Consider the following 25,948-nt stretch of genomic DNA (forward strand, 5'->3'; position numbering starts at 1 on the left):
ATGGTTGGTATGTTATCAAAAATCTTGCGTCTCTCTCTCTCTGTCTCTCTCTCTCTCTCTCTCTCTCTCTCTCTCTCTCTCTCTCTCTCTCTCTCTCTCTCTCTCTCTCTCCCCCCATGAGTGCTGATGTGTGACCTGTCCTAAACTAAAACAGACATCCATCACTAATGCGACAGCGCTGCCCTGTCCGACAGGGCCATCTCCGTCCGTCCGCCGCACGCCACAGGGTAGCTTCTCTCTTTGTGGGGTCTGTGTGAGGCGTGAGGAGAATACCGCAGCTCTCATAGACAGACACTCACAGGTCAGGTTTTGGACAACCAGGCTCAGTAATTCCAGCAATTACGAGAGAGTGTTATTTTTCTGCAGAGGTTTGGGAGCATTTAAGCAGGGTAGGCACGACCTCAGGGCTTCGTCTCCCAGCCGGCCTTGACCTTGGCTCATAGGGATAACGTAGCCAGCTTCTCTGGTTCGGAGGAGGAAAAAAAGGAGAGAAAAAGTGAGGAGAAAAAAGGGCAAGAGAGCCAGGGCGAACAGACGACGCGTGTTTGCTGTTCCGCATGGGGCTGCTTTGAAGTGGCTCCCAGAGCGAGACGGCCATGCAGCTTATTAGTCTCTCCCTCGCGCTCTCTCTCTCTCTCTCTCCTCTCTCTCTCTCTCTCTCTCTCACTCTCTCACTCTTTCTCTCTCTCTCTCTCTCTCTCTCTCTTTTTGTCTCTCCCATTTTCTTTCTCTCTTTCTCTCTCCCTGCTCCCTTCTCGCGCTTTCTTTCTCACTCTCTCTCTCTCTGCTCCCTTTTACTATTTCTCTTGCTTTGTCTTTTTTCCCTCTCTCACTCTTTATCTCTCTCCCTCTCTTTTTGATTTCTAGCTCCCCTCCCTTGATTTTTCATTCTCTCTTCTATCTCTTTCTCTCTGTCTCTCTCTCACTTCCTTTTCTGTTTCTCTCCCTCTCTCGCTCTCTCACTCTCTCAAGCACTCCCCACCCCCCACCCCCCTTTTCCTTGAAGCCTTGAAGCAAATATTAGTGTGTGTTTCTACGCTCGGCTGCCCGTGTGCGAGTCTGTTGCCCCCCCTCCCCCTTATTAAATAGGGGAAGGAGGGGGTGGGGGGTGTTAGCCTGGGTTTGAGCTTTTACAGGCTGAGAACACAATGGTTAAACTAGCATACGAGTCACGCTCATGAACCAAAGAGCCTCGGGGGAACGGGGATGTACACACAACTACAGCATCACGACTTCACACACTCACACGCTATTTTGACTGCGTCGTAGGCCGTTAACTAGCACAGTCCGTTACGCGCTTTGAGTTTAACTAAACCAGCTACGCCTGTCGACCTTTGTAGCCGAAGAAGCTGCTCGGATTACTTACGCGCTATTTAATGGTTAACATGGAGGCCCTGTTTTTGCCACGTATTGGTTGCAGTGCACTGAAAACCTTCTGAATGTCCGCCGTACACCTCGCCAAAAGAGAAAGCAGTGGGCTGTGTTCACTGTATAGTGCACTGTTTGGGGTGTGGGCCACCTTCTAGTGGTGTCCAAAAAACATAGTGGTGAATATCCAGTGCACTCATTCCTTCCCTAAATTTCTGTTTGGTGCTCTTGATTTTATTTATTGATATAGTGAATAGTTTTTAGTGAACTATTTCTGTTCTCTATATTAGTGTACTGTATGATGCTCCTGTGTCATGAACAGTGATTTTGGGTGTTTAAAACAATTCCCTATATTATCCAATGTAGGGAATAGTGATTAGGCGGTTATTTCTGTTCCTCCTAATGGTGTCGTACATATGATGCCTCAATGTAGAAAGCAGTAATTAGAGTATCAGTGTTCTACACGGTGCTCTGATGTAATGAATAGTGATTAGGAGGCAATTTTTGTTTCCTATAAATGGTAATAGTGTTCTGTATAGTGCTCAACACTGGTTAAGGCACCATTTCTGTTCATTATAATTGATACTAGCGTTCTCTGTAATGCACAATGTAGGGAATAGTGATTAGGGGATCGTTTCGGCATCGTTTTCGTTCTTTATAATAGACAAGTGTGCTATATTGTGCTTCAGTGTGTTGAATAGTGATGAAGGGACCATTTTAAATGCAGAGTTGGAATAGCTGCTAATAAAATCTCCTACATTATTAAACAAAAATGTTTTTCAGCTTGGCGTGCGGCAGCTGAGGCAAGGGTCCCCTTGCGGATGGGCTAATCGACATAAAAAGAAGCAAGGACAAGCAGGAGTGTGTTGTGTACACAGCTGCGAGTGTTAGTCAGCGCTGACGAGGCAAAAGCTGCTAAACGTCTTTCCACGTTCCGCTCCGTTTCACACTAGCGTCAGCTCGAAAATTCTGGGTTTCGAACTTTGTTCTGCTGCTCGTGTGAGGTTTTGCATTTGTTTGGTGTAATTTTCCCCAATTATACCCCCACGTTGAGGGAGAGGGAGGGCCTTACTCGTCTCTGGATGCTTAATGACGGAGACGGGGAGAGTGTCGGAGCGGTTCTAGAAGGCTGGAGTGTTGGTGAGTCAGCACTAAGTCTTCTCTAGTCCAGCGCTGTCCGAGCGGCTCAGCATCATCCTCGCTGAATCACTGAGCATCGGCTTCGGAGAAAGCTGCTCGGCCTCCTGCGCTTTCACAGCCAAACTCCCCCTCCTCCTGCTCCCGTCTTAATGAGCCTGGAATTTAATTAGGAACGCGTTTGCGTGTGTGTATGTGTTGGGTCAGTGCGAAGTAGGATAAGAGCGCGAACGTCTGTTGCCCAGTCACTTCATTACCCTGTGCTTAATTTGAATAAAACTGTAGCTGCTTCCTTGGCCTCGTCTGTCTCTTGTGCTTTTGTTCTCCTTGTTCTTTCACACTCTCTCTCTCTCTCTCTCTCCTCTCTCTCTCTCTCTCTCTCGCCCTGCCAGTCCTTTGCTGTTCTCTTTCCCTTGCAACTTTGCATTCTTTTACACAAGCATTTTCACCATCTCTTTTTTTCTTCCCAGCCCCTCTCCCTCTCTCTCTCACACTCTGCCTTTTTCTCTGGCAGCGTAGAGGCTCTCGAGGGAGCGGCCGTAATCTGTTCCATCAGCGTTTACTACCGAACAAATTAACTAAGACAAGCGCCGGCGCTCCCAGCCAGCCAAACGCTTCCATTAGGAAAATTATAACGCTATTACACAGGCCTGCTTGGCCTCTCATATCCCACCTCCCCTAGCTGACTCCAACAGCAAGAGAACGGCCACATTCCCACCATCACGATACGCGATATCGCGCATCACTGCAGAGATGCTCATGTAAAGGCAGTATCCATGGATTTTGGTTGATAACTAAAGTCGTAATCAGGGCCTGGACAGTATATCTGCCACTAATACAGCGTTGTGATCGGCGAAAATATATCTAATAACATGCCAATGTTTGGGGTCTTTTTTGGCATCACTGGGATTCGATCTCACAACCTTCTGCCAATAGCTGAAAATCTGCCGAAACCTTAAAAGGTTGTGCCACAGGGGACCCAGTATGAGTTGTCTACTGGCTGAACTGGTGAATAAAGCACAGTCATAGTTAAAATAACAAATATGTAAAGTTTACACAAAGTAAGTTGAGCAGAAACCAGAACAGCAAAGAATTCAATGTAGCTCCACCCTCAGCTCTTGTGTTTATATCATTTAACACTGAGTTTCTGCTTTTTATTTGACTTTTAAGAAGCGTGACAAATTTAAAATACAGGGTGATTCAAAAAGATTCATCTGATTTCATAATGATTCATTTCACTTGTAAATCATTATAGAACAATGCAGTGAACTGTAAATGGTTTAAATGAGCATAAAGTTTATTATGTAATTGTACAAGTGCTCAATATGAACCTCCTCCAGCTGTACAGACAACATCAACGCCATAGTCAAACTCATCCCATACTCGATTGAGCATGTTGGGTGTCACTGCACTCATGGTTTTCGGAGATCATCCAGTGTTGTGGAACCAACAATGAATGCTCTGAGCACTCTGTTACTCTTATTGAAGTGGAGAACGCAGAACGCTTTCTGCTCAGGGGTCTCCATCTCCTCACAGACTGAAGGGAACTATCTTCCGGTGACGGCCAGAAACTCTATGACCCCCTCTTTCAGTTGGTATGTGATTGGTTCCTAGGCGCCTCACGGTTGTGAAAATATGCCGCTTTGAAATCGGATGAATCTTTTTGAATCACCCTGTGTGTGTGTGTGTGTGTGTGTGTGTGTGTGTGTGTGTGTATATATATATATATATATATATATATGTATATATATGTATGTAACGTATATAGTAGCACAGAATTATAATTTAGAATAGAAATATTAGGAACACCTACCAATTTTATCCGTTTTCTGATTTTTAGACCCTTAAAATGACTTCTCATTGGCTGTCAATAACCCATATTGATTAGCCTGTTGTCTGAATTCGCTGACAAGCACCAGAACCACCTTTCTTTCTTACTGGTAAAGCATTTGGCAGAGAAAACTGAATGTTTGTCTTCACATCAAACCTGCTGAGCCAGATAAATTTGATCTGTTGTTGACGCTAAATCGGGACGGGCAGCGTCATGATCAGATATTGACATGGAACAGTAACAGTATTTTTATGCTGGCGTGTCCTAGTAATGGTGTTGATGGAGTTGTCAAAGCTGACAGCCATTCATCTTTAATAGACTAGTAATAGTTAAGTGAGGCTGTTTTGTTCTGTGTAAAACATCAATTCATCAGTTTCAGTGTAGCATTCTAAGACGTCCTCATCACTCTAGATCAGGTCCCTCTAGATCAGGTGGCAGGCCTTGATGATGTTTAATGTACTTAAATGTAAAGGCGCAGAAAGAGCGCAGTATCCTGCTTGAAGGTGACGCTTGTCTTTAACCCTCGTGTGAGAACATGCGACTGGCAGTCAGCAACAAAACACGCCGCATTGAAGCCTGAAACTCGTTCGACCTGATGGTAAGAATAAACCAGCAAAACAAGCCTGTGCAAATGTGCCTTTTTGTCATGTTCAGAAGTATCCGGACAGCCCTTTTAATCAGTGAATTCAATTAAATGCACCCATTGTGGTTCAATTGCACAGCTTGCATAATCCCCATAAAAAAGCTCTGACTAAAAACAAGCCCAAGGTCATCAAGCCCAGTGCCAAGCCTGGGCTAGAGGGGTATAAAGCCCCCTCAGCTTTGGGCTGTTTGGCAGTGAAACTGTATTGAGCTCCATCCAATACATTTGGGATGATTCGAGATCCAGAACTAATCATACAACATCAGTACCTGACCTCACTAATTATCGCTGTCCAATGAAAACCATGTATCTCCATTTTTGTTGATTTTTAGTTTTCTACATTTCAACACACCAGATGTCCTTTACATCATGTAAAAATCTCATGATGAATGGACCAATAGAAATGCTCTAAAATCACTTTGAACAAAATCTCTTCACATTGACTTACATTAAAGTTAATATTTTGGAGATCCAAAACTCCCCATTAAAACACTTGATTTCAGAGGAAAGTCTGGATGTCTATAAACTTTTGGGCAGTACTTTACTTTCCCCACCACACGTGTTCCGTGACTAGGTGTGAATGCGTATCTAGAACCGGCGATGGGAGTGCGCTGATGAGTTGAGAGTTAATCATCTCTTCGCGCTCCCATGGCGCCTCAGCTGGAGGAGCCCACAGAGGCCGGGGCGCTAAATGAGGATCCGCAGGGCCCCCTGGTAATCAGGTTTTTTAAGTGATTAGCCTATTAGTTTGCATAATGGGCGTAACAGCAGCGTCTGCTAATCACTCTCAAGGGTGCGCACCTAAAAGAGGCTGAGGGAGGAGGAGCGCGAGGAAGAGCCTTCTCTCGCTCCGCACTCCTGTTGCTGCCTGTTCAGAGGGGTGCCGGGAGTTGGCGCGGCGCCAGCTCGTACGAGGCGGCACCACACAGGCGGGAGCGGCCTGGTACGACCCTGCTGTCCTGTCGGGGGGCCTGTTTGATGTAGAAACACGTAGTGTTTGTGTTTGCCTACGTTGTCGATACTCCAGATCTGGTGTTCTTTTCCTTTCTTTCATTCCTCTGTCTCTCCTCTCACCTCTTACTGTTTTGCTTCCCCCTCTCTTTTTTTCTCTTTTCCTTGCTGTTTCCTTTTTGCTCTTCCTGACTCTGAGGCCCAGTCCTATTTCTTATTTTCACCCCTACCCCTTGTTTTCGAGTGTCTCCTTGCCCTTTGGCACTGAGTTACAAGGAGTATTAGTTGAAATCTTCCCTATGAAGTGGGACCCTCAGAACATGACTTCATTAACAGCTACTAGCGCTGCTCTGTAGGCGACCCGGCCCGTCTGCAGTGACAGCAGAGGAGGGTAAAGTTCAGCTCCTCACTGCTGGGCTTTAGTTAAATTAAGGGCATCAAATGCCTTCAAAGAGGGGGGGCAATTATTTATTATCACCCACCTCTAATTCTTCAGTGAAATGAAGTTGAAGTCAGATATTTATCAGCTTCTTGTTTGAATTTTCCCGTTCCACCTTAAATGGAGCCGCAGTTACATTCTGGCGCTTCAGGCGTCAGAACTGCTGGACTATTTAAGGTGGAATGGGAAATTTAGCTAGCTAGCTACCGAGACATTAGCATACTATTAGTGATTTTTTATGCTTGTTATAAATAAAAGGATCATTATGCATTGAAACGGCATTAAACTAAGATTAAACAGTGGTTATTAATTTTTTAACAGAGAAAATTCTCACATTTGTGGGTTTCTTTGGTCGCTTGTTCAGCCATCTTGCCGGTTTTTCTTTCTTTCTCGTGACACTCTGTTTGGAGTGTCTCTGAAAAACCTCGGTTTGGAGGGACATGTAGCCCGAACACTTCGCCGTACCCCTCTATCTCAACAAGAATCAGGACACCCTACACCTAGACGTGAACATGCAACACGGAGGGCTAAGGGCTCACTAGTAGGGGTGGGGGGTGAAATGGAATTGGGCCTAACTCTATCACTTTTTTTTCACTTTCTCTTACTGTCTTTTTTTTCTTTCTCTCACTTTTTCTTACTCTTTCTTTCTCGCTCTTTCCTTTCTTCTCTCTTTCTCTTTTTTTCCTCTCCCTTTCCGGTCTCTCTCTTTTTCTCTCTCTTATTTACACATTTCTTTCTTTTGCTTATTCTCTCTCTCTCTCTTTTTCTTGCTCCTTTTCTCTCTCTCTCTCCTTCTCACTTTCCTTCCCAGCCTCTCTCTTTCTCTACCTCCCGAAGAGGCTCTACTGTATTGACGTTACGTTGTATAAACACTGTTGTTTTAACTGTGTACATCACATGTGTAACTGCTGCCATTACTGGTAGTATCAGTGTGTTTGTGTATCTTTCTCATTCACTCTTATTCACTGCGTCTCTCTCTACTCAGAGTGAGTAGCCGACTGGGCTGCCCAGTGCGCATGTGTAGACCTGTAACCCCTGCAGAGTTACGCTGCCCATCTGTCAGCAGCTTGGTCAGCTCTATAAAACTTCATTACTCACATATAAAAAGGTAACTATAGCAACAACCGCTAATGGCATGGAAAAGGTGAAGGAGAGACGGGCCGAGATTTGGGGTTGTTTTTGTTGTTGTTGTTGTTGTTGTTGTTGTTGTTGTTGTTGTGGTTGTTGTTGTTGTGGTCTGTCTATACCGACTTAATTTCTCTATAATTTGCTCCATTCGGGATCTGGAGTCCATATGCTGGTAATCGGCTGCCATGCCTTCAGACTTGGTTGGGTGACATATGAGAGTGGAATGAAGACAACAAAACAAAAACGAATGGATCAACAAAAAGGAATGGACCTCATCCACCAGTACCTTCCTAAGATTTTTGTTTTCTTGAGAATATCGCAGTTGTCGGAAGAAAACCTTGTAGGGTGTGTCCAGAACTGTTAGAGAACCAAACACACAACAATGTGGGAGTCCAAACTAAAAAAAGGATTAAATGCTTCGTGGAAAAACCTCTTTACCGCTGTAAGAGTACAGTAACGTCAGCTACAGTCTGTAGAGTGATAAACAGATAGATATTGAAAATAGCTATAACAAACACTAGGTAAGTCGTATTACCTGGAGATGTTGAAACAGCTCGCTAACCATAAGCTAAAAGCTAAAGTGGCAAAAAAAACGAAACGAGCACATCCCAGGGGGCGTCCCGGGTCGTAAGAGTCGCTGTAGACGTTTTCTTATTTGCATTTATAAGCTCTCAGCTGGTTTCCTGATATGTTTAATCTACAAAGAGAAACTGTCAAACACTAAAAAGTCAGTTTCTCGTTCGTCAGCTTCTTGTTCAAATGTTCCCGTTTCACCTTAAATGGTGCAGCAGTTACATACTGGTGGCTCAGGCACCATTTAGGGTGGAAACACCAGTACAAGTGAACAAACATCTCCGCCGAGCACTCGCTCCCTCAGATACTGACCATTTTTGAGGGAGAGAATGAAAACTGTTCCACTGAAAGCAGCTGCAGTAGCTAATTTAAAGCACAGACTGCATTCAGTGTAACAGTAAGGCCCAATCCCATTTCGCCCCTTGCCCCTACCACTCAGCCCTTAGCGCTGTGTTTTGCGCGTTCACATATAGGGGTTGGGTGTCCCATTTTTTTGTTGAGATAGAGGGGTAGGGCGAGTCACACTCCAAACAGAGTGATATGAGAAAAAAAGAAAAACCAGCAAGATGGCTGAGCAAGAGACCAAAGAAACCCACAAATGTGAGAATTTTCTCTGTTAAAAAATTATGATAACCACTGTTTAATCTTAGTTTAATGCCGTTTCAATGCATAATGATCCTTTTATTTATAACAAGCATAAAAAACGCTAATAGTATGCTAATGTCTCGGTAGCTAGCTAGCTAAATTTCCCATTCCACCTTAAATAGTCCAGTAGTTCTGACGCCTGAAGCTCCAGAATGTAACTGCTGCTACATTTAAGGTGGAACGGGAAAATTCAAACAAGAAGCTGGTGAATATCTGACTTCAGCTTCATTTCACTGAAGAATCAGCGGTGGGTGATAATAAATAATTGCCCCCCTCTTTGAAGGCATATGATGCCCTAAATGTAACTAAAGCCCAGCAGTGAGGAGCTGAACTTTACCCTCCTCTGCTATCACTGAAGTCGGGGTCGGGTCGCCTACAGAGCGCCGCTAGTAGCCTGTTAATGAAGTCATGCTCTTTTTATTTATTTATTTTTTTAAATTTGAGGGTTGTCCCATTTCGTAGGGCAAGATTTCAACCACTACCCCTTGTAACTCAGTTAGGAAGAAACTTGAAAACAAGGGGTAGGGGTGAAAAAATGAAACGGGCTTGGGCCTGAGTCAGCAGCGCTGAAGTGCAGACGCAGTTTCTTTTACTCCGTATGACAAAGTTTATTCCTTTATTAATTGCACTGAAACTGAGATGAGGCTGTTTTTTGCTTTGAAATCTAGTACTTAAGTGAGCTGTACACGCTCAACTCATCATTGCTGTTATTGTAATAGCTTTAGCGGAAGCAGCGTAACCTGCAGCGACTACTTCCTGCAGAAGAAATGTGTAAATGTGAGAAGGGCCTATTTTCTTGAGAAGCTTTGTTCTTGAGAAAGGCCCTAAGAAAAAGTCCCACATCCTAAGAAGAAAGTCTACATCAGAACCGCAGAACTGGTCTCACCTTTGTGCTCTTGAGTGTGTGTAGATTCTGTTCTTACCTAAGAACAAATCGCAGATAAGAAAACATCGTCGAATGTTGGTGAAAAGTGCGTAAGTGGATTTTAAGAAGAAACAACTTCTTAAGAATGCTTGGCAAATGAGGCCCAATGTATAGTTAAATGTAAACACTCTGACATGCCCCTCGTTTTTGGGAGCGTCTATCATTTACTGTCTTTCGTGGCAACTTTGAAATGTAAAAGATCTGAAACGGTAGTTTATTTATAGTTAATGCGGTCAGTAGATTTTGCTGATGCGCTTTGTATTTGTGCTTTTGTGACGTGGTGATGTTGTTTTAGTTTTCCGGGGGGTTAAAATGCTGAATAAGGTTTAATACGAGGCGCTTCAGGTTTTTTGTTGTGTTCGTAGCTCTTTTGCTTTATAAGATTACTGTTTTGCACAGAGACTTGCTACTTTGCAGTCTTTTATTTTGAAATGAAATGTGTATTGTTCTGAGCCAGAGCATATAAAAATGCTAAAACACCAAAAATCTTGACCTAGAGCTTTGGACTCTGGGCCTGGCCTGGCTGTAAGGTGGTTTGATATGGCAAAAATATGACATCACAATACTTAATGACATTACTTTTCATTCAGCAATTGTGAAAATATATTGATGCTATAATAGCCTGACATACGAATCAGCTACTTGTTACTATGCAGTTTATACAGGTCAATTTTAGTCCCCCAAGGTACAAACACCATAAATGTACCCTTAAAGATGGTCCAGCTGTATACCTTAAATGAGTTTTAAAGGTGCACTGCATTCATGTTCCCAGGGAAAAAGTACAAACTCTGAACAGCGTATTGGACTGTAATTTATCACAGTAATGATGACATATCATCATACTGCCCACCCCCCGCTTGGCTGGCCCACCCCCTTTCCTGGGGTGCAAACGGACTAGATATGTACCACAGTGCTGATATTTAAAAGCCACTGTAAGGAACAGCAGAGCCGGTGCTGCGACCCTGCACTGTTAGAGCGGCAGACGCGTTTGGGCATTTCAGTGGGTTTGGTGTAGCGGAGCTGTTCGGTGGGAATCCTGCCCTTGAAAGTGACTGTGTATGTTATGTTTGTCTGTGTATGTAAATGACCCCACCCCCCCCCACCAACACACCCACCCCAACACCCCCCCACCCCGCTGAGCAGTGTGTAATTGCTCGTCTGTGTTCTTGTTTTTCCCAGAGAGAACTGGACGCCACCGCTACGCTACTGGCCAACAGACAAGATGAGAGTGAGCAGTCCAGGAAAAAACTCATCGACCAGAGCCGCGAATTTAAGAAAAACACACCAGAGGTGAGGCGCACCTGAGCACGCTCGTCTAATGCACTTGCTCCCCCCCAAACCACCCCCCCCTCCTGTTTGCTCTCTCGCTCTCTGCCCTCCTCTGTAGCTGTTTGTTTCTGCAGGGAGGCCTAAAGTGGCAGCGTGTTTAGTTGTTGTTGTTGTTGTTCTTTGGCGAGATTGGCTGTGTGCGTGTGTGTGTGTGTGTGTGCGTGTGCGTGTGTGCGTGTGTGTGCGTGTGTGTGTGTGTGTGCGTGTGCGTGTGCGTGTGCGTGTGTGTGTGCGTGTGTGTGCGTGTGTGTGTGTGTGTGTGTGCGTGTGTGTGTGTGTGTGTGTGTGTGCGTGTGTGTGCGTGTGTGCGTGTGTGTGCGTGTGTGTGTGTGTGTGTGCGTGTGCGTGTGCGTGTGTGTGTGTGAGTGTGAGAGAGAGAGAAGAATTGGAGTATGCTCAGTCAAGCGGAGTAGACAGTGTCTTCCTATTGTCTTTAATTGCACCCCCCCCCCAGCTTTGGTCCAATCATGTCCTGGCTGACCTCAGTTAGGAACGCTTCTTTTTTTTTGTTGTTTTTAATTTTTATTTTTCTGTCTCTCTCTCTCTCTCTCTCTCACGTGGCTCTCACACGTGATTTCCATAGATGTACGACCATATGCATCATTTGAGCTCAACCCTCTGGTCAAAATACATGTTTTGGTGATTTTCTAAAGTTTATGCCAATGCATTTTCTGCTATTTTTAGTGCACAGTTTCTTTGGATTTGCTGAGTTTAACGTATATTGGGGAAAAAAAACATAAAATATAAAATGTCCATTTTTCCCCATTATGTTAAATTCAACAAAATACAAACAAAAAACAAATTGTATGTTAAACTGTGCAGATCACTTAGAAAATAATCAAAATGTATGATTTGAGCAGCGTGCTGCAATTTTTGCATTTGACTGCGATTAATTGCTGATTTACAGTCAAGTGAAGGTAGCTAACAGGCTGAGTCTTCTTCAATATTATTAATATAACAGAATATAGACTTTAAATCTGCTGAAGAACTGTAAATCAGTTCCGATGTTTATGTAAAGCTGCTATAAGCAGATTAAATCTTGTGGAGAAGTGAAAGTATGCCTCCGTTAGCTTGGTGCCAATGTAATATAGTGATTCCCATAGAGAGGCCAGTGAAAATTGGCACTATTGCATCGATAGAAATCAATTAAAACAATTCAAAACAATTCATTTTTTCAAAAGAAAAGTTTTGTGCTCTGCAAATCACTAAATCTGTTTCATCCTTAAACACATAAATGTACTACTTTGCCCTGCAGTGTTGTGCTGTCAGCTGCGGTATGGGCATGACTGCGTTAGAGAGCCTGAGAAAAGCTCTCTTTTACGGTTTTTAAATGCCTCAGGGTTCAATATTGAGCCCATGCTGATTTTTACTGGCTCTTTGTCCATGTGTTTGGTCTCTGGTCCTCGTAAAGCTTCAAGCTTGTGGCCCGTTAAGTATGCATGAAGCGAGCGCGCGCTGAAATACAGCCGGTCACCTTTGAGAAAATAACCTAACAATCTATTTTAGTTTCCACAATAAGTCCAGTCTTCTCCATCAGCAGAGTCGGTCAAAAATGACTTTTTTCTAGGTTTTTTTTTTTCTCTGCCTCTCAAAAGACTAAATCCCGCTCTTCCCCCGAGAGCCGTTTTACTTTGACCTACTTTGTTTGCTGTCGAATGTGTGACGTTCCGGCTAAGCGCGGTCATTTGGGAATCGCGTCTATCGTTCCCAGCCCGCCCTCGCGCCCCCCCCCACCCCTTTCCTCCTCCAGGGACCGTTGTTTAGCTGTGTGTTCCCATGGCAACGGGCTTGGCGGAGCAAGACTGGAAACAAAGCGTTGTTGTTGTTGTTATTATTTGGAATGTTGTAATGAATAATTAATGAGGCTGTGAATTATTTATGAATGAGTAGGCCGAGGCTCGTGCGAAAGCTCCCCGCGCTCCCATAGAGAGAGGAGGGTCGGAGGGCTGCTGGGTTGAGTGGAGAGCGTGTAGGACATGCGAGCGCGAGCCTGGGGGGCATTTCACAGAGCAGGATATCTCAGTTAGCCAGATAACTTGAGCCAAATGTCAAGCCTGTCCAGTAGGAGGTCAGGAACGCTGATAATTCTGACTCTTTGGTTAGATTAGATTACTACTGTATGAAGTTGCTGATCTAGTATCATTTGGCTGCTCTTATTTCTGTCACACTTTGTCTTGAAAGCTTTTATAAGAAACCTTTTAACGTCTTTAATTGAAAATGGCAGCTGCTCTTTACTTCATATGAACATTTCATGACAAATGGACCAGCGGAAGTCTTGAAAAGTTTATATTGAATTTATTTGAACAGGTTTTTCTTCTCCTTCAAGGTTGATTTTTAATTTGTCTGAGGTGTCGTAAATTAGGGCCCGACTGATGTATCACTTGCCAGTAATATTGGCTGATATCGATATCCTCAGTTTTGGCAAATTATAGCCAATAATGTGCCAGTATTTAGCAACCATGCTATAACACAAACTAACCTACTTTTTCAGATGAAAAATAATAAAAATGAAAGATAATTAAAGGAAACTAAAAGCCCCAAAGCATTATGAGTAGACCTGCCATCAGCGCTACGGTATTTATACTGTATTTAACACAATGAATCTAAGCCGCTTATCCTTATGGGTCGGGGCGGGGAGGAGGGGAGTGCTAGAACCTGTCCCAGCGATCACTGGCTGGTAGGAAACGCCCTGGATAGGCTGCCAATTCATCAGTCATATCAGTCAGTGAAGCACTATTTAACTTAAACTATTGGAAGTATATAAAGAAATACAAAATAATGAAATAATATTGTACGTTATTATCAGTTATCTAAATTTTTTTGCCCTGAAAGGACCTGTAAAAGCGAATTTTCCTTGATTTTCTAAAATAAAAGCGTTTGATGTGATGTGCAATGCCAAAATTTCAGAAATTCACTACTAACTAAGCTGCAGAAACTTAAATTCACTGTTTCTGTGGCGTCACAAACACAACACGTTTTCAAATATCATGTTATGTTCAGCCTACAGCAGTTTAGCCCCGCCCATTCACGATGAAGATATAAGGAGTGTTTCTGACTGGACCGATTTTTAAATGAGGCACAATACAGAACAGCCAGTTAGAACAGAGCTCATTTAGATAAATCAGGCTTAAAGGCCCAGAAACAAAAACAGCCTGTTTAATTCTAAGGGATAAAGATAGTTTGGAAAATGGTCGTGTAGAAGTGAATTAGGACTGTTTATGTTACATAAAACCACACAAACACATGAAATAGACTAAGAATGTAGAATAAAGGCGCTTTAAAGTTAGTGTCATTTTTCAGATCAGTCAGGCGTGGGAATCCCCACATAGCTGAATCCCAGGTAAATCCCCACAGAATACAGCAGTCCTGAACTACCTGTTCAAGTCCCGGGTCTTTATGCAACCTTACATACATAAACACACGTCGCATACATAATGATTCGTCCCTCTTTGTTCTCTCCTAATTTCTTTGGTCACTTTTCTACCCACCCAGCTGTTTTGGTGTGAAGCTCTGGCGTGTTATAACCCACCGGTCAGCGACGTATAGGGAGGAAAAGTGTTGATGCAGGTAGACGATGAGGCGCTTATCAGCATTGAACAGGCCTTAATGGGGAATAGGGGTGGCGGAGGTGAGTTGGGGGGGGCGGGACGGGGAGCTGAAGTGCTGGCCTTGCACCCTTGCCCGGCGTTTGAGGAGCCTTGATGTTTTGCTTCAGCTGTGTTCATCAACTCCTGCTCCCTTTGTGCTCCTTATTATTAATGAAAAATCTTATGATATGATTACAAATTGAAAAGCATTGCTGTTTCATTTCCCCACAACTTCAGGAACGACAAACCTGATTTCTGACGCCGTATAACATAATCTACTATAAAAATAGCTAAAAATATGGACACATGGATTCAGGATACTGCTGTGCTTCAGCTGCGTAGCCGCTACTGATTTTAAGGGGCTGTACATTCCGATAATCAGTGATATCAGCTGGTATAATTGCGTAGTTATATGAAGAGCAGAAAATCTTAGTAATATAAATGTTAGAAACACGTAAATGTAAACAATGTCATACATTCAACTTTTTCACTTTAAAACTTAAGTAACTTGGTTAACTTAAAATTTCAAATTTATTGAACTTCAAATAAGTTAACGAATATGAAATACAAATTCTGTTAATATTATTTAAATGAGCTTTTAAGTTAATCAGAGATCGTTAAGTTAAAAGGTTTTTACAGTGTATCCAGAATTCTTTGCTGTTTTGATTTCTGTTTAATATTTCTTATTTTAGCATTTTATTATAATAATATAATATAATAAAATTATTATTTTTTGTTCGTTCCATATATTTTGTGTTATGGTGTTTTGTGTTGAAGGTGAGGTTTTGGGTATATTATGTCGTTTTAACCATAATGCACTGGGGGATTTTTTTTTGGTAAAGAAAAACTAAGAAATAGGTTTCCTTTTTTTTTTGTTTTGTTTTCAGATTTACCAGAAAGTTAATTATTTGTGGCAGTATTTTTGCTGATACCGCTAAAATTGCAGGCAATCTGTATCACCTGATATTACTGGTCAGCTTGCATATCGGTTGAGCTTTAAACAGCGTTTCATACAGTGTCAGAAACTGCGTAATCAGGTCCACTTAAAACTACCTAAACACTGGAGTTTTTCATGATGCTAAGCTTCCATTGGTTGTAGCTACATTAGCCCCATAGCTTTAGTGCAAAACTAAAGGGGCAAAGTTCAGAACCCGAGCAGGTCTCAGGTACGTTTGTGTTGAGGAGGAAACACTGTGAACGGTTTTTTCCCTAATCTGTGCCTTGAGTGCTCCTCCGTTTGCTACATTGCCCTAATGGTTTCTCTGCGCTTCTCGGGCTGTATGTTTTGCGCAGAGTCCCTTTAAAGGCCTCGCCTCTGCTGTCCACATCGTGTTTGATCATTGCCAGTGGCTGGACCCCCTCAGGCGCACGGATCCTCAGAGTCTTTTCGCTCCAACTCATCAGTGCTTTGTGGTGGAGTGAAATGGCGCAGTGGCGACCAAATTGAAGGGGAAAAAATAAATAAAGAGGAAAGGCCTTTGTGTCTGTCTGTCTGTCTGTTGTTTTCGTCTGGTCTGTACGGTTATTTGGAGGCGACGGGGGGACGGAGGGCTTGTGGAAATCATTACTGGTGCCTTCATGCTGGGCGGCAGATATAAATCACCTTATGTTTTGGGTCAGATGTGCTCTTCACAAAACCAGACGGGCCGATTTTTTTAGTTTCACCTTCTTTCGGTTGTCCTGTAGCTCCATGAGTAAATGTATTAAAAGCTTTAATAATGACAAATAGATAAAACACGTAGTGATTTAGGACCATCAAATGATTCAAATAACTAATCCTAATAATGAATCTTGTTTGCTCTGATTTAACCCTATAGAAAGATATAGCTATAACAGGAAGCAGCGCATGTATTACTATTAGTAATTCAGCAACATCATTTTCATTATTTCAACCTGTTTACAATTTTTTTTCATCACTGTCATCCAGTGAGAGCAACAGTGGCTGCATGTTGCAACCGATGAGTGTATATATCATATATTTAATATGTACAGTCAGTGTTTCCAGCTCCTCTGTGATTCCAGCTCCACTTTTTCTGCTGCTTTTGTTAGTTTGCTGCTCGTTAATTTATCCATAGTTTTCCTCAAGCACAGTCTTATGTATTCTGCCCTAAGTACCAAAGGTATCACCTTAAAAGCCACTTAAAAGCTGATCAAGAGGGCTGTAATTGTGGATTCTGCATGCGCTGCTGCTAGGCCTCAGCCTGGACTGCTACACTCCCAGGAAAAGAAAAGGTATTGAGCTGTCACTGGGGTGGTGCTCTCAAAGAACCTTCAGTTAGGGCACATAACTGTACCATAATCTATTGCAGTCATACATTTTGAAAGCCCTTATTTGTTTATTTATTTATTGCTTGATTGATAGATTTTCAAGCTGGCTTGTAAATCCGGTTAGTTTATAGAGATTATACTCCAGTTTAGCTTAGTGTTTAGTAGCTCTCTCTCTCGCGCTCTCTCTCTCGCTCTCTCTGTCTTTCTTACACACACACACACACACACACACACACACACACACACACACACACAGACCCACACACAGACACAGGCGACTCCTCTGCATTTATCACTGAAATCCATTTCTTTCATGTCTGTGCACATCTATAATTTACCGACCATGCTTTTAGGAGAGTCGGGGGCCAGAGGTTCAGAGGTGTTTGTATTTGGGGGAGGTATAGAGGAGTCTGTGTGACTGGTGGAGAGGATTAGAAAGGGGAGTAGTCAACTAGAGCTAGAGTGACTGAAGATCAGCTTCAGTGGTTTATATGACCCATATATGTGTAGTTAAAACTGCACTATGTAATGTGATGTTTTTGTTAGAATTTAAAAAAAGTATCATTACTGAATCAGGAGAATCAAAACAGCCTGCGCTGCTGAGAGACGCCCTTTAAAGCCTGAAATAATCATTTAAATCGCAGAAGTGTCGGGTCAGGAGTCGTACGGCTTCACGTTATTAACGCCTGAGACACAGACTGAAAAAGGAGGTCTGGCTTGATGTTTAGGTCTCAGCGTTATTCTGATGAAGGTATGATGACAGTAGTAGGTAATACACTCATGTTCTCTTTAAATTCTTTCAACGCGCTCACAAAAGTCAGATTCATCCATTCGGGAAAGGGTCAGAAGCACAGTTCTCATTACATGTTCTTCCGCATGTTGTGTGCAATTACACATTTCCGCCAGAGAGGTCTCCAAATCCCCAAAATATACATAGTGCAGCTTTAGGAATGAAAATGAATTTGCAAGATGTTGGAGTTACAAATAATGAATAGGAGGAGATTGAGAGAGGGGAAATAAGGAATTTTGGTAAGAACAAGAGTGTAATGAGAGAATGAAAGAGGGAAGGTGGGTAAAAGAGTGGAGCGAGAGAGAAAGAGATGGTGATGAAGTGGTTGGCCAAAACAGCTTAGCAGCACAGAGGAGACACGGAGGCAGGTTGCTCCCGCAGGCCTCGCTGCTCTAATCCTGTCAGTCAGCCGTGAGCAGTGAGTGCATGCAACATACAAGACGTGTTTATTAGTGCTGGACAATAAATCATCTATAACTGTGAGACTGACGCAGTGATATTGCTTTTCAGTCCTGGTAGTATTTCTAAAAGTATTTAACATATTTGATATGGTGATAAAAATTTTGGCAATTTTTGGATGTAAATAAAATTAAATAAATAAATAAATACAAATTGCTGCTTTTGGAACAGAACCTTATTTCTAAATTTTTGCAGTTTTTCCATTTTTGTCATAATTCGAAAAGGACAGTGGCCTTTTATGATGTGTCAAGATTTCATGATGAATGCACCAACAGAAATGGACCAAAATTATTTAAAATAAAAATTATTTATCCATTTACTTCCATTAAAATTTAAGAAGTTAAAAATTAAACAGGTTTTTCCTCGTCCTGTAAAGTCACCTTTATGGAGATATGAGATTTTGTTCTGATGTATTCACAGGTGGTTCTTCAAAGGTTCTTTAATGAAGACAGTGGTATATAGAACCATGAACCCTCAAGAAACGCTTTTGAAAATGGCAGCACCAGCACAGCACAGCACTTCTGTTACAAGACTGACATTGTAACAATAGCAGAACCCTTTTTGGGGTATATATATATATATATATATATATATATAAATTAGATATAGAAAGATATATAGATGTAGATATATATCATAAAATTTTAAATCTTGGAAGCCTTGACAAAAGACTAGATCAAATGGTGAAGTGGTTAATTGGTAGAGGGGTGTGTGTGTGTGTGTGTGTGTGTGTGTGTGTGTGTGTGTGTGTGAGGGTGAAGTACGTGGTTCAGCCGTCCCCCTCTTCTCCTTTTGGAAAGGCGAGTTGCATTAACCAGACGCTCTTATCTCTCCTTAAAGGTCATTCATGCAGGGGGAAAATTCAGCTTTTATTATTTGCCCATATTTTCCCCCATTAGTTAAACAAATACAGGTGGACAATGGGGGCCGGCGGCGGCGACCGACCTAATCTGGAGAGTGACCTTCAAAGCCCGGAGAGGCACACATTGTGCGGTGCTGAAGGCTCATTTTTCACCTCAGGTGCCGGTGGATGTACCTACGAGAGGTGCCTTAGCTTCTAGACAGCCATTACAAGCCATGCATATTTCACCATGGCCTTCCGACATGAGAGCCGCAGCCCCGAGTCAGATCAGTTCTCACACACAGAGACACACACACACACACACACACACTCATATGGTCGGTAGCGCATTGTGAGTCGCTGTGTTAAATAAAGGCCGTGAACTGCACGTTCTGTGTCTCCCTCCAAGCTTGAAGGGCAATGATTGACCGGAGGACCTATTCGTCTGTTGGAGCCATTGACATGCTGTCCTCCACCGCTTACGCTCATGTTCAGCTCCTGCTAGACACTACATTCCACTCTCCAAAGAAACCAGGGACACTCTCATATTGAGTGAAATAGTGGCTGTCTCAATTTAATGCTTCTCCTGTCAAGAGAAATAGTGACTGATCATGTTAGAGTTTTTCCAATAAAAAGATGACAAATTTGCACAGTGTCAGTCGTGTGACTCCCACATTCTTGTTTTGTAGGCCAGCTGGTAGTATGTTAAATCACATATCACATCAAATAAATAAATCATTAAAATCAACTGATCAATCAAGTACAGATAACTACTTATGCTGGATGCTGTAAATGAATGTTAAACCTTTTTCCTTTTTTTATTCATAACAATATAAAAGAATTTCTTCCAGAAGTACTTTATTCAGTATTCTATTCACTTAGGTGCCTTTTTGGGTGACAGTTTATGTAAATTTGTGTTGACTTGTAAGCTGTTACGCATCATTTTGGTCAACCTAAGTGGTTTATGCATAAAGTTGAAATTCGGGAGCAGTGAGCAGAATGAGATTTCAGTTTCTGTGGAAGTGAGATTAGCTGTATCTTTAAGCTCGTGGTGGGTTGGTTTATTTTGTAATTATCAGTCACTCAGTCGGTTCTTTTATTCCTTGCTAGAGACCCAAAGCCACTGGAAAAACTTAGTGTCCTAACACTGCGCGGTTTTGAGTCAGGGACGGTGTGTCATGCGGCTGATGGCGCGAGTTGTCCCATAATCCGCTGCATCTATACGTGACTCAGGGTGGATTTAATCGTTCCTCCCTCAGCCCACGCCGCTGTCCAGGTGTGGCATTGGTGGGATTTGCCCAAGCTTATTTGAGAACATTCATCTCCTAAAGTGAAGACTGCTTGTGCTGCTCGGAACATCTTAAACAGGAGGCTTATTATTCATAATCTTAAGGCTTTATTGTTCTATACTGTGGAACTATGATGTCCCCTTAAACTGCAAGGATCCATAAGTGGGTCCACATCAATCCCTAATAATTGATAAGAATAACTACATTGTAGTTACTGAATAAGCGCGATTTCCAGAAAGAAAACCTGGTGTTCAATTATTTTTGTATGTGTTCTTCCAGAACGGTCTGAAGCACTCAGCAAATGACATACACTGAACTTTTGTGCTGAAGATTTATCTTCTGTCAATAGTGTTAAAACTTAATATTCAGTATTGTTTTTTTAATTGTATCAGTATTGATTTTCAGCTTCAGTGATATTAATCACTGATAAACTCCACCAGCTTTTCAGGATTTTGTTGTGTTAGCGTGGAGGTTTCACTTTCGTAAGTCTTTGAATAGCATTGGAGAAAAAGGTTAACATGTGTCAACTCATCGCTATCAAACTAACAAATCAGCCAAGACAACCAGCTTCCATTCAGTTTGCATCTGAATTTGTTGATTTTCTTGGACTGTAACCATGTGAGAGCTAAACAACCGTCTAAGTAGCAAATTATATCACAGATGGCAATCTTCAAGGTCCAAGCACCACGTGCCTGGACTAGTACAGCACCAGTGATGGACAACGTTTTTAGAATGGTCTCTATTTGTAGTAGATGTGGGCCAAATTTGCTTCAGTGCACACTTTAAGCTTATTATGTTAAGCAACAGATTTCTAACAATAATAAATGAAAATGCATGAATAAACTGCAAGATTTGGTGATTTATGCTCTACTAGCTTTATAAGGCACACAGTGCTTGGACTCCAGCGGTTGCCATTTGCTGTGTAAATTGTAGCTGAACTTCTGGGTTAATTTCATGTTACAGTCACTCGTCTGCGGAACGATCCGGACCCTGCTAAAGGGGCAGTGTTCTGAACTTGTGACCTTTTTCACTGCTCATGTCTGTATATGGTCCTCAGCATTAGCTTGTACAAGGTTCGGTTTAGGAGCCAGTTCCAGGCTCATTTCAGCACCGAGATTAGATCTTTAGTCTTTTATTCTCATTAATGTACTTCGTATTAGATTAAGTACTGTTTGCCGCGGTGCTCAGAATGAAAGTAAGTCTCTGAGGTGTTTGTAATAGTGCCTGATCCATTTAGAGCTGTATTATTTCTGTATGTGTGAGGAGTGCGAGTTGCTCTATCAGAGGCAGTGTGGTAATTAGGGCCTGATCCGGGCTGGCAGTGTGCCTGCCCAGGCTGCCTGGCGTCTCCTCAGTTAATTATAGGCCTGTGTGTAAGCCCAACCACGCAGGCCTGTTTACCAGCCAGACACACACACACATACACACACACAAACACACCCCAACATGAAGTGCTGTAACGAGCCATTGATTTAAGAGGCGTTCCTCTGTGTCCTCGCTGGCTGTGGAATTTGGGAGGAGTGAGGAGAGGAGAGGAATTCGCCTCCTATTAGCTGTCGAAGGAGGTGGAGGAGTGTTGTCAAGAAAGCAGTAGGTGAGGTGACGCTGGAGACGCTCAACCGCTGTGGTAAAGAACTGTGAATGTGGTGGTAACTGGGTGTAAATGTGGATGGAAGACAGTGTAAACTGTACAAATTATATATAATATGGACATAATATAGCATAACATAATGACCACCTCCTTGTTTCTACACTCATTGTCCATTTTATCAGCTCCACTTACTATATAGGTGCACTTTGTAGTTCTACAGTTACAGACTGTAGTCCATCTGGTTCTCTGCATACTTTGTTAGCCCCCTTTTACCCTGTTCCTCAGTGGTCAGGACCCCCATGGACCCTCACAGAGCAGGTACTATTTGGGTGGTGCATCATTCTCAGCACTGCAGTGACACTGATGTGGTGGTGGTGTGTTAGTGTGTGTTGTGCTGGTGTGAGTGGATCAGACACAGCAGTGCTGCTGGAGTTTGCACAGTCCTTTGGCCAAAATAGCATCTTCAAGTTCAAATTTATTTTTTACTTCAGACACCAGAGAAGAGGTTAATTTCAGCTTTCTGTCCCTCTATCATCAGCCGCTCGACTCAGATATGAGTCATTATCATCTAAATTTGTGTCAGTAAAGCTTTTGTCCGTCAGAATCGAGTCTGTTCTGTGGTGAGCAGAGCTGGCCGCATGCTAGCTAAGCTAACGCTAACCAGTAACTCTCTTCTAGCTGGGTAGGCAGCGCCGTCTAACATTTAGAAACTGGTTTTAGATTTAAAATTGTCGACTACTTTCATTTGTTTGAGCCAAGTGAATTTATTTGAATGCTTTTGGGTTTAATATAGCGCAGCTGAATGCTGTGGCACAATACGATATAAACATACATCGTTACATCATCCTACCGAACGGTTCTGTGGCCCCGAGTACGGTCAGCTAACCATGCTGAAAAAAACAGCCTGAGCCCAGTTTTACGGTTTCCCTCCATGCTCAGTACCGTTCGGGCCTGCAGTGGAAAAGAGGCCACTGTTCTCATTTGGACTTTTTGGACCATGTGGTACCTACTAGTGTTGTTTGCACTAAAATTTATAGTAACCTTTTTTTACTACGGGTACATACAACAGCTTTAGAATTACAGGTTCAAGCCCTTAGTGAGCAAAACGCAACAGTGGTAAGAAAAACTCACTAAAGGCTTTTATACTCTAAGCACAGTTTGTTTGGATGGTTTATTGGGATGACAATAAATACATTTGTGTGTAAGTGTTGTCTTGCATGCCAAACTCAAATTTTTGGACAGCAAACTTGACTTTTTTGCGACTTTTCGCAGGAGACATTAACTTTCTCGGCCAATCACTGTGGTCTCTGGCATGGCAACAACCAAAATGACACTCATACACAGTGCATGTTACATTTTTTTGTGTACTGAAATAATTAAAAATATCCCATTATTGTGCTGTTTGCACTCAGCGAAACCAAACGTGCAGTAAAAGAGTGATGGACTGTGCATTTTGCTCAGAACGGCTGAACGGTGAGATGTCTGGTGTGATAACCCTCTCAGACCCACATGAAAACTTTCCCACGCCTGTGTGTGCGCCTGCGTGCGTCGCTGCGTTCTTGTGGTCGGCAGTCAATACCCCCGAGCTCTAAATTAATAATATTTTATTAGCGGAAATGTTTTTGTAGAATTATGGGCTTGTTTTTGTGAAATATGTGCATGTGAGCGCGTGCACACACATGGGCTCGTCTGCCCGATTGGCAGATATGATCAGTATGACTGTAGAGGCTCTGTACCCAGCTGCGCAGGTTCATCACCAACCTTAAACTCTCAATTCAGCTGATTTCTGTTTCCCACACCTGAGACAAAGTTTTCTCGCATGCTGAAGTCATGAAATCTCGGCTGGTTTTTCCCCTAAAAACGTTCTCACTACTGAAGTCCCTGCAGACGCCTCGGTCTGGCTGCGTCAGCACTCCAGCTGCAGCCACCACAGCACCTAGATTTCACTGGGCTTTTTTATATATATATGTATATATGTATATGTGTATATATGAATATGTGTGTGTGTATATATATATATATCCTCCTTGTTTCTACGCTCATTGTCCATTTTATCAGCCCCACTTACTATATAGGTGCTCTTTGTAGTTCTACAATTACAGACTGTAGTCTATGTATGTCTATATATATATATATATATATATATATATATATATATATATATATATATATATATGATTAGATACAAGAAAAGCAGAAAATGCAACCAACTTCTAAGATTGAACTTTGGAGGTGTGGAAAAACATCCCTGGCGATTTCTCTGAATTATTATATTTACTGTTTGTGTTACATATTCATGGATGTCAGAAGAAAAACCTTTCTACATGTTTGGCAAATAGAAAAAATTTATACTAAGACTAAAATCTTGTTACATTAACTTTCAGTTAACTTTAAGTTAAGAAAACATTTTCCTCGGCTGTAAAGTTACTTTTCTGGGGATACAAACATGAGTTTGTTCTGATGACTTTGCAAAGTTTTTTAAGGGCTTCCTAGTTTATAAAGAGAATATTATGAAATCTTTGAAAGGTTATGCATAGCTCTTATAACCCAATGATCGTCAAAGTATTCAGTAGATTATGTGACTGCTAACATAATCAATAGTAACATTACTCCATTAGGTGCTCCTTCATACTGGGCAAATCTGGAGGCTCTGGACTTCAAACATTTGCTCATGACCATATCCATATCTGTTCTGTAGAAAGGTGAAAGGCACCTACCGCGGTATTGAGCCAACCCATGTGCGTAAAGAATTCCGGCAAATGAATGAATAGCCAAAATAAACTGTTGCTTAATAATTTAATATTTAACAGCAAATTCATTAAAATTAATAAACTCATTCTAAATAGAAACCTAGCTCTAAATAGAATCAACGAATCACGTGAACAATCGTGAATCACGTGAGTTGCTTTCTTGAAGGCTACAGAAGCAGTGGAGCCTTGACAGTCACACGGCCACAGCTGTGGAAAGTGCACTTAATAAACGCGAAAACTCGACAATAAAAGCAAGTTTGATCTTTGGTCACGACGGAAAATGACTTCCAGTGCAGATGGAAATCAGTTACACAGAACTGCGGGTGGGAGCGGGACAAAATGTTGAGTTTCCAGACAGAAGTGGGATGAAATCCTGCGGGAGTAAGTCTTAAAAATCATTCATTTTGGAGTAAAACTTAAAACATGTCCTGAACTGAGGAGTAGTCCACAATTTCTCTGCGCAGCTAATCAGTAACTCTATATATATCTAGATCTTAGCAAATACGTGACTAAATAAATGTGTGCTAAGACGGTCATCGCTACCAAGCACCAAGCCTTCCAGCAATTCCTTGGAGTGCTCATTTGCTCCGTAGTGCTGTTTAAAACTAGGAAAACACATCGGTGGAAACTTCGAAGCCATTTTACCAAAGTGAGAACCATGCTGATAATTAAGACATGGCTAATTACACAGCTTTAACACTCAGGCAGCAATGCTGGGTTAAACTCACGGCCTGTCCATAATGTGACAGTCCCCTCCCACGCTCGCAGAACAGGAGGGAAAGATCTTTGATTTGTGCTCTTCTAAACATACTGTTTCTTCCCATAGCTGAGAAAAGACTGGTTCAGTGTGGAGTATCTCCATTATGAGCAGTGGCAGATGGTGAGGAGCAGCATTACCTCCACAGACACTTGAGTTAGTGCTCAATCTAATATTGTCACACACGCGCACACACAAACCCACGAGCGAGGCAGAGTAGCAGGGAGCAGTCTCGCTCCTCATCAAAGCCCATGCTGCGTTAGCGGCGGTCTGTAGAAGATCAGAGCGGCGCGCACATCTGACCAAATTAGACTGAGGATCAGAAGAGGGATGCATAATTCAATAAGCATGGGACTGGCTGCCTGCGTCGCCCTCGTTAATGCAGCTACACTGGAGCTACTGTTCTCCTCTGTCTACACACACACCATCACCACGCTCCCTCTTGTTTTAGGCCTCATCCACAAGTATCTGGATTTTTTCAAAACATATTTTTTACTAAAGAATCTTCGTCCACACCAACAGTGTCTGTCACAAAACAACGCTTCCATAAGCCCGCTAGCCCAACAGAGGGGGATAATACTTTAGAAAATGCAGGATTGCAGAAAATATCCAGCATGAAGCTGAAGCAGTGGTTTTCTAACAAAGTG

At 42.4% G+C, this 25,948-nt stretch overlaps 1 protein-coding gene across 1 annotated transcript in view; it reads left to right on the top strand.

Moving 5' to 3' along the window:
* Positions 1-25,948, top strand: part of cux1b (cut-like homeobox 1b) — a 232,815-nt gene that overhangs the window by 42,848 nt on the left and 164,019 nt on the right. Inside the window, exon 2 of the mRNA XM_036556545.1 lies at positions 10,820-10,930. Within this exon, the coding sequence (XP_036412438.1) occupies positions 10,820-10,930 (111 nt within the window). The remainder of the gene's footprint in view (positions 1-10,819; positions 10,931-25,948) is intronic.

The sequence above is a fragment of the Colossoma macropomum genome, unplaced genomic scaffold (assembly GCF_904425465.1).
Source record: "Colossoma macropomum unplaced genomic scaffold, Colossoma_macropomum, whole genome shotgun sequence".
Lineage (NCBI taxonomy): Eukaryota > Metazoa > Chordata > Actinopteri > Characiformes > Serrasalmidae > Colossoma > Colossoma macropomum.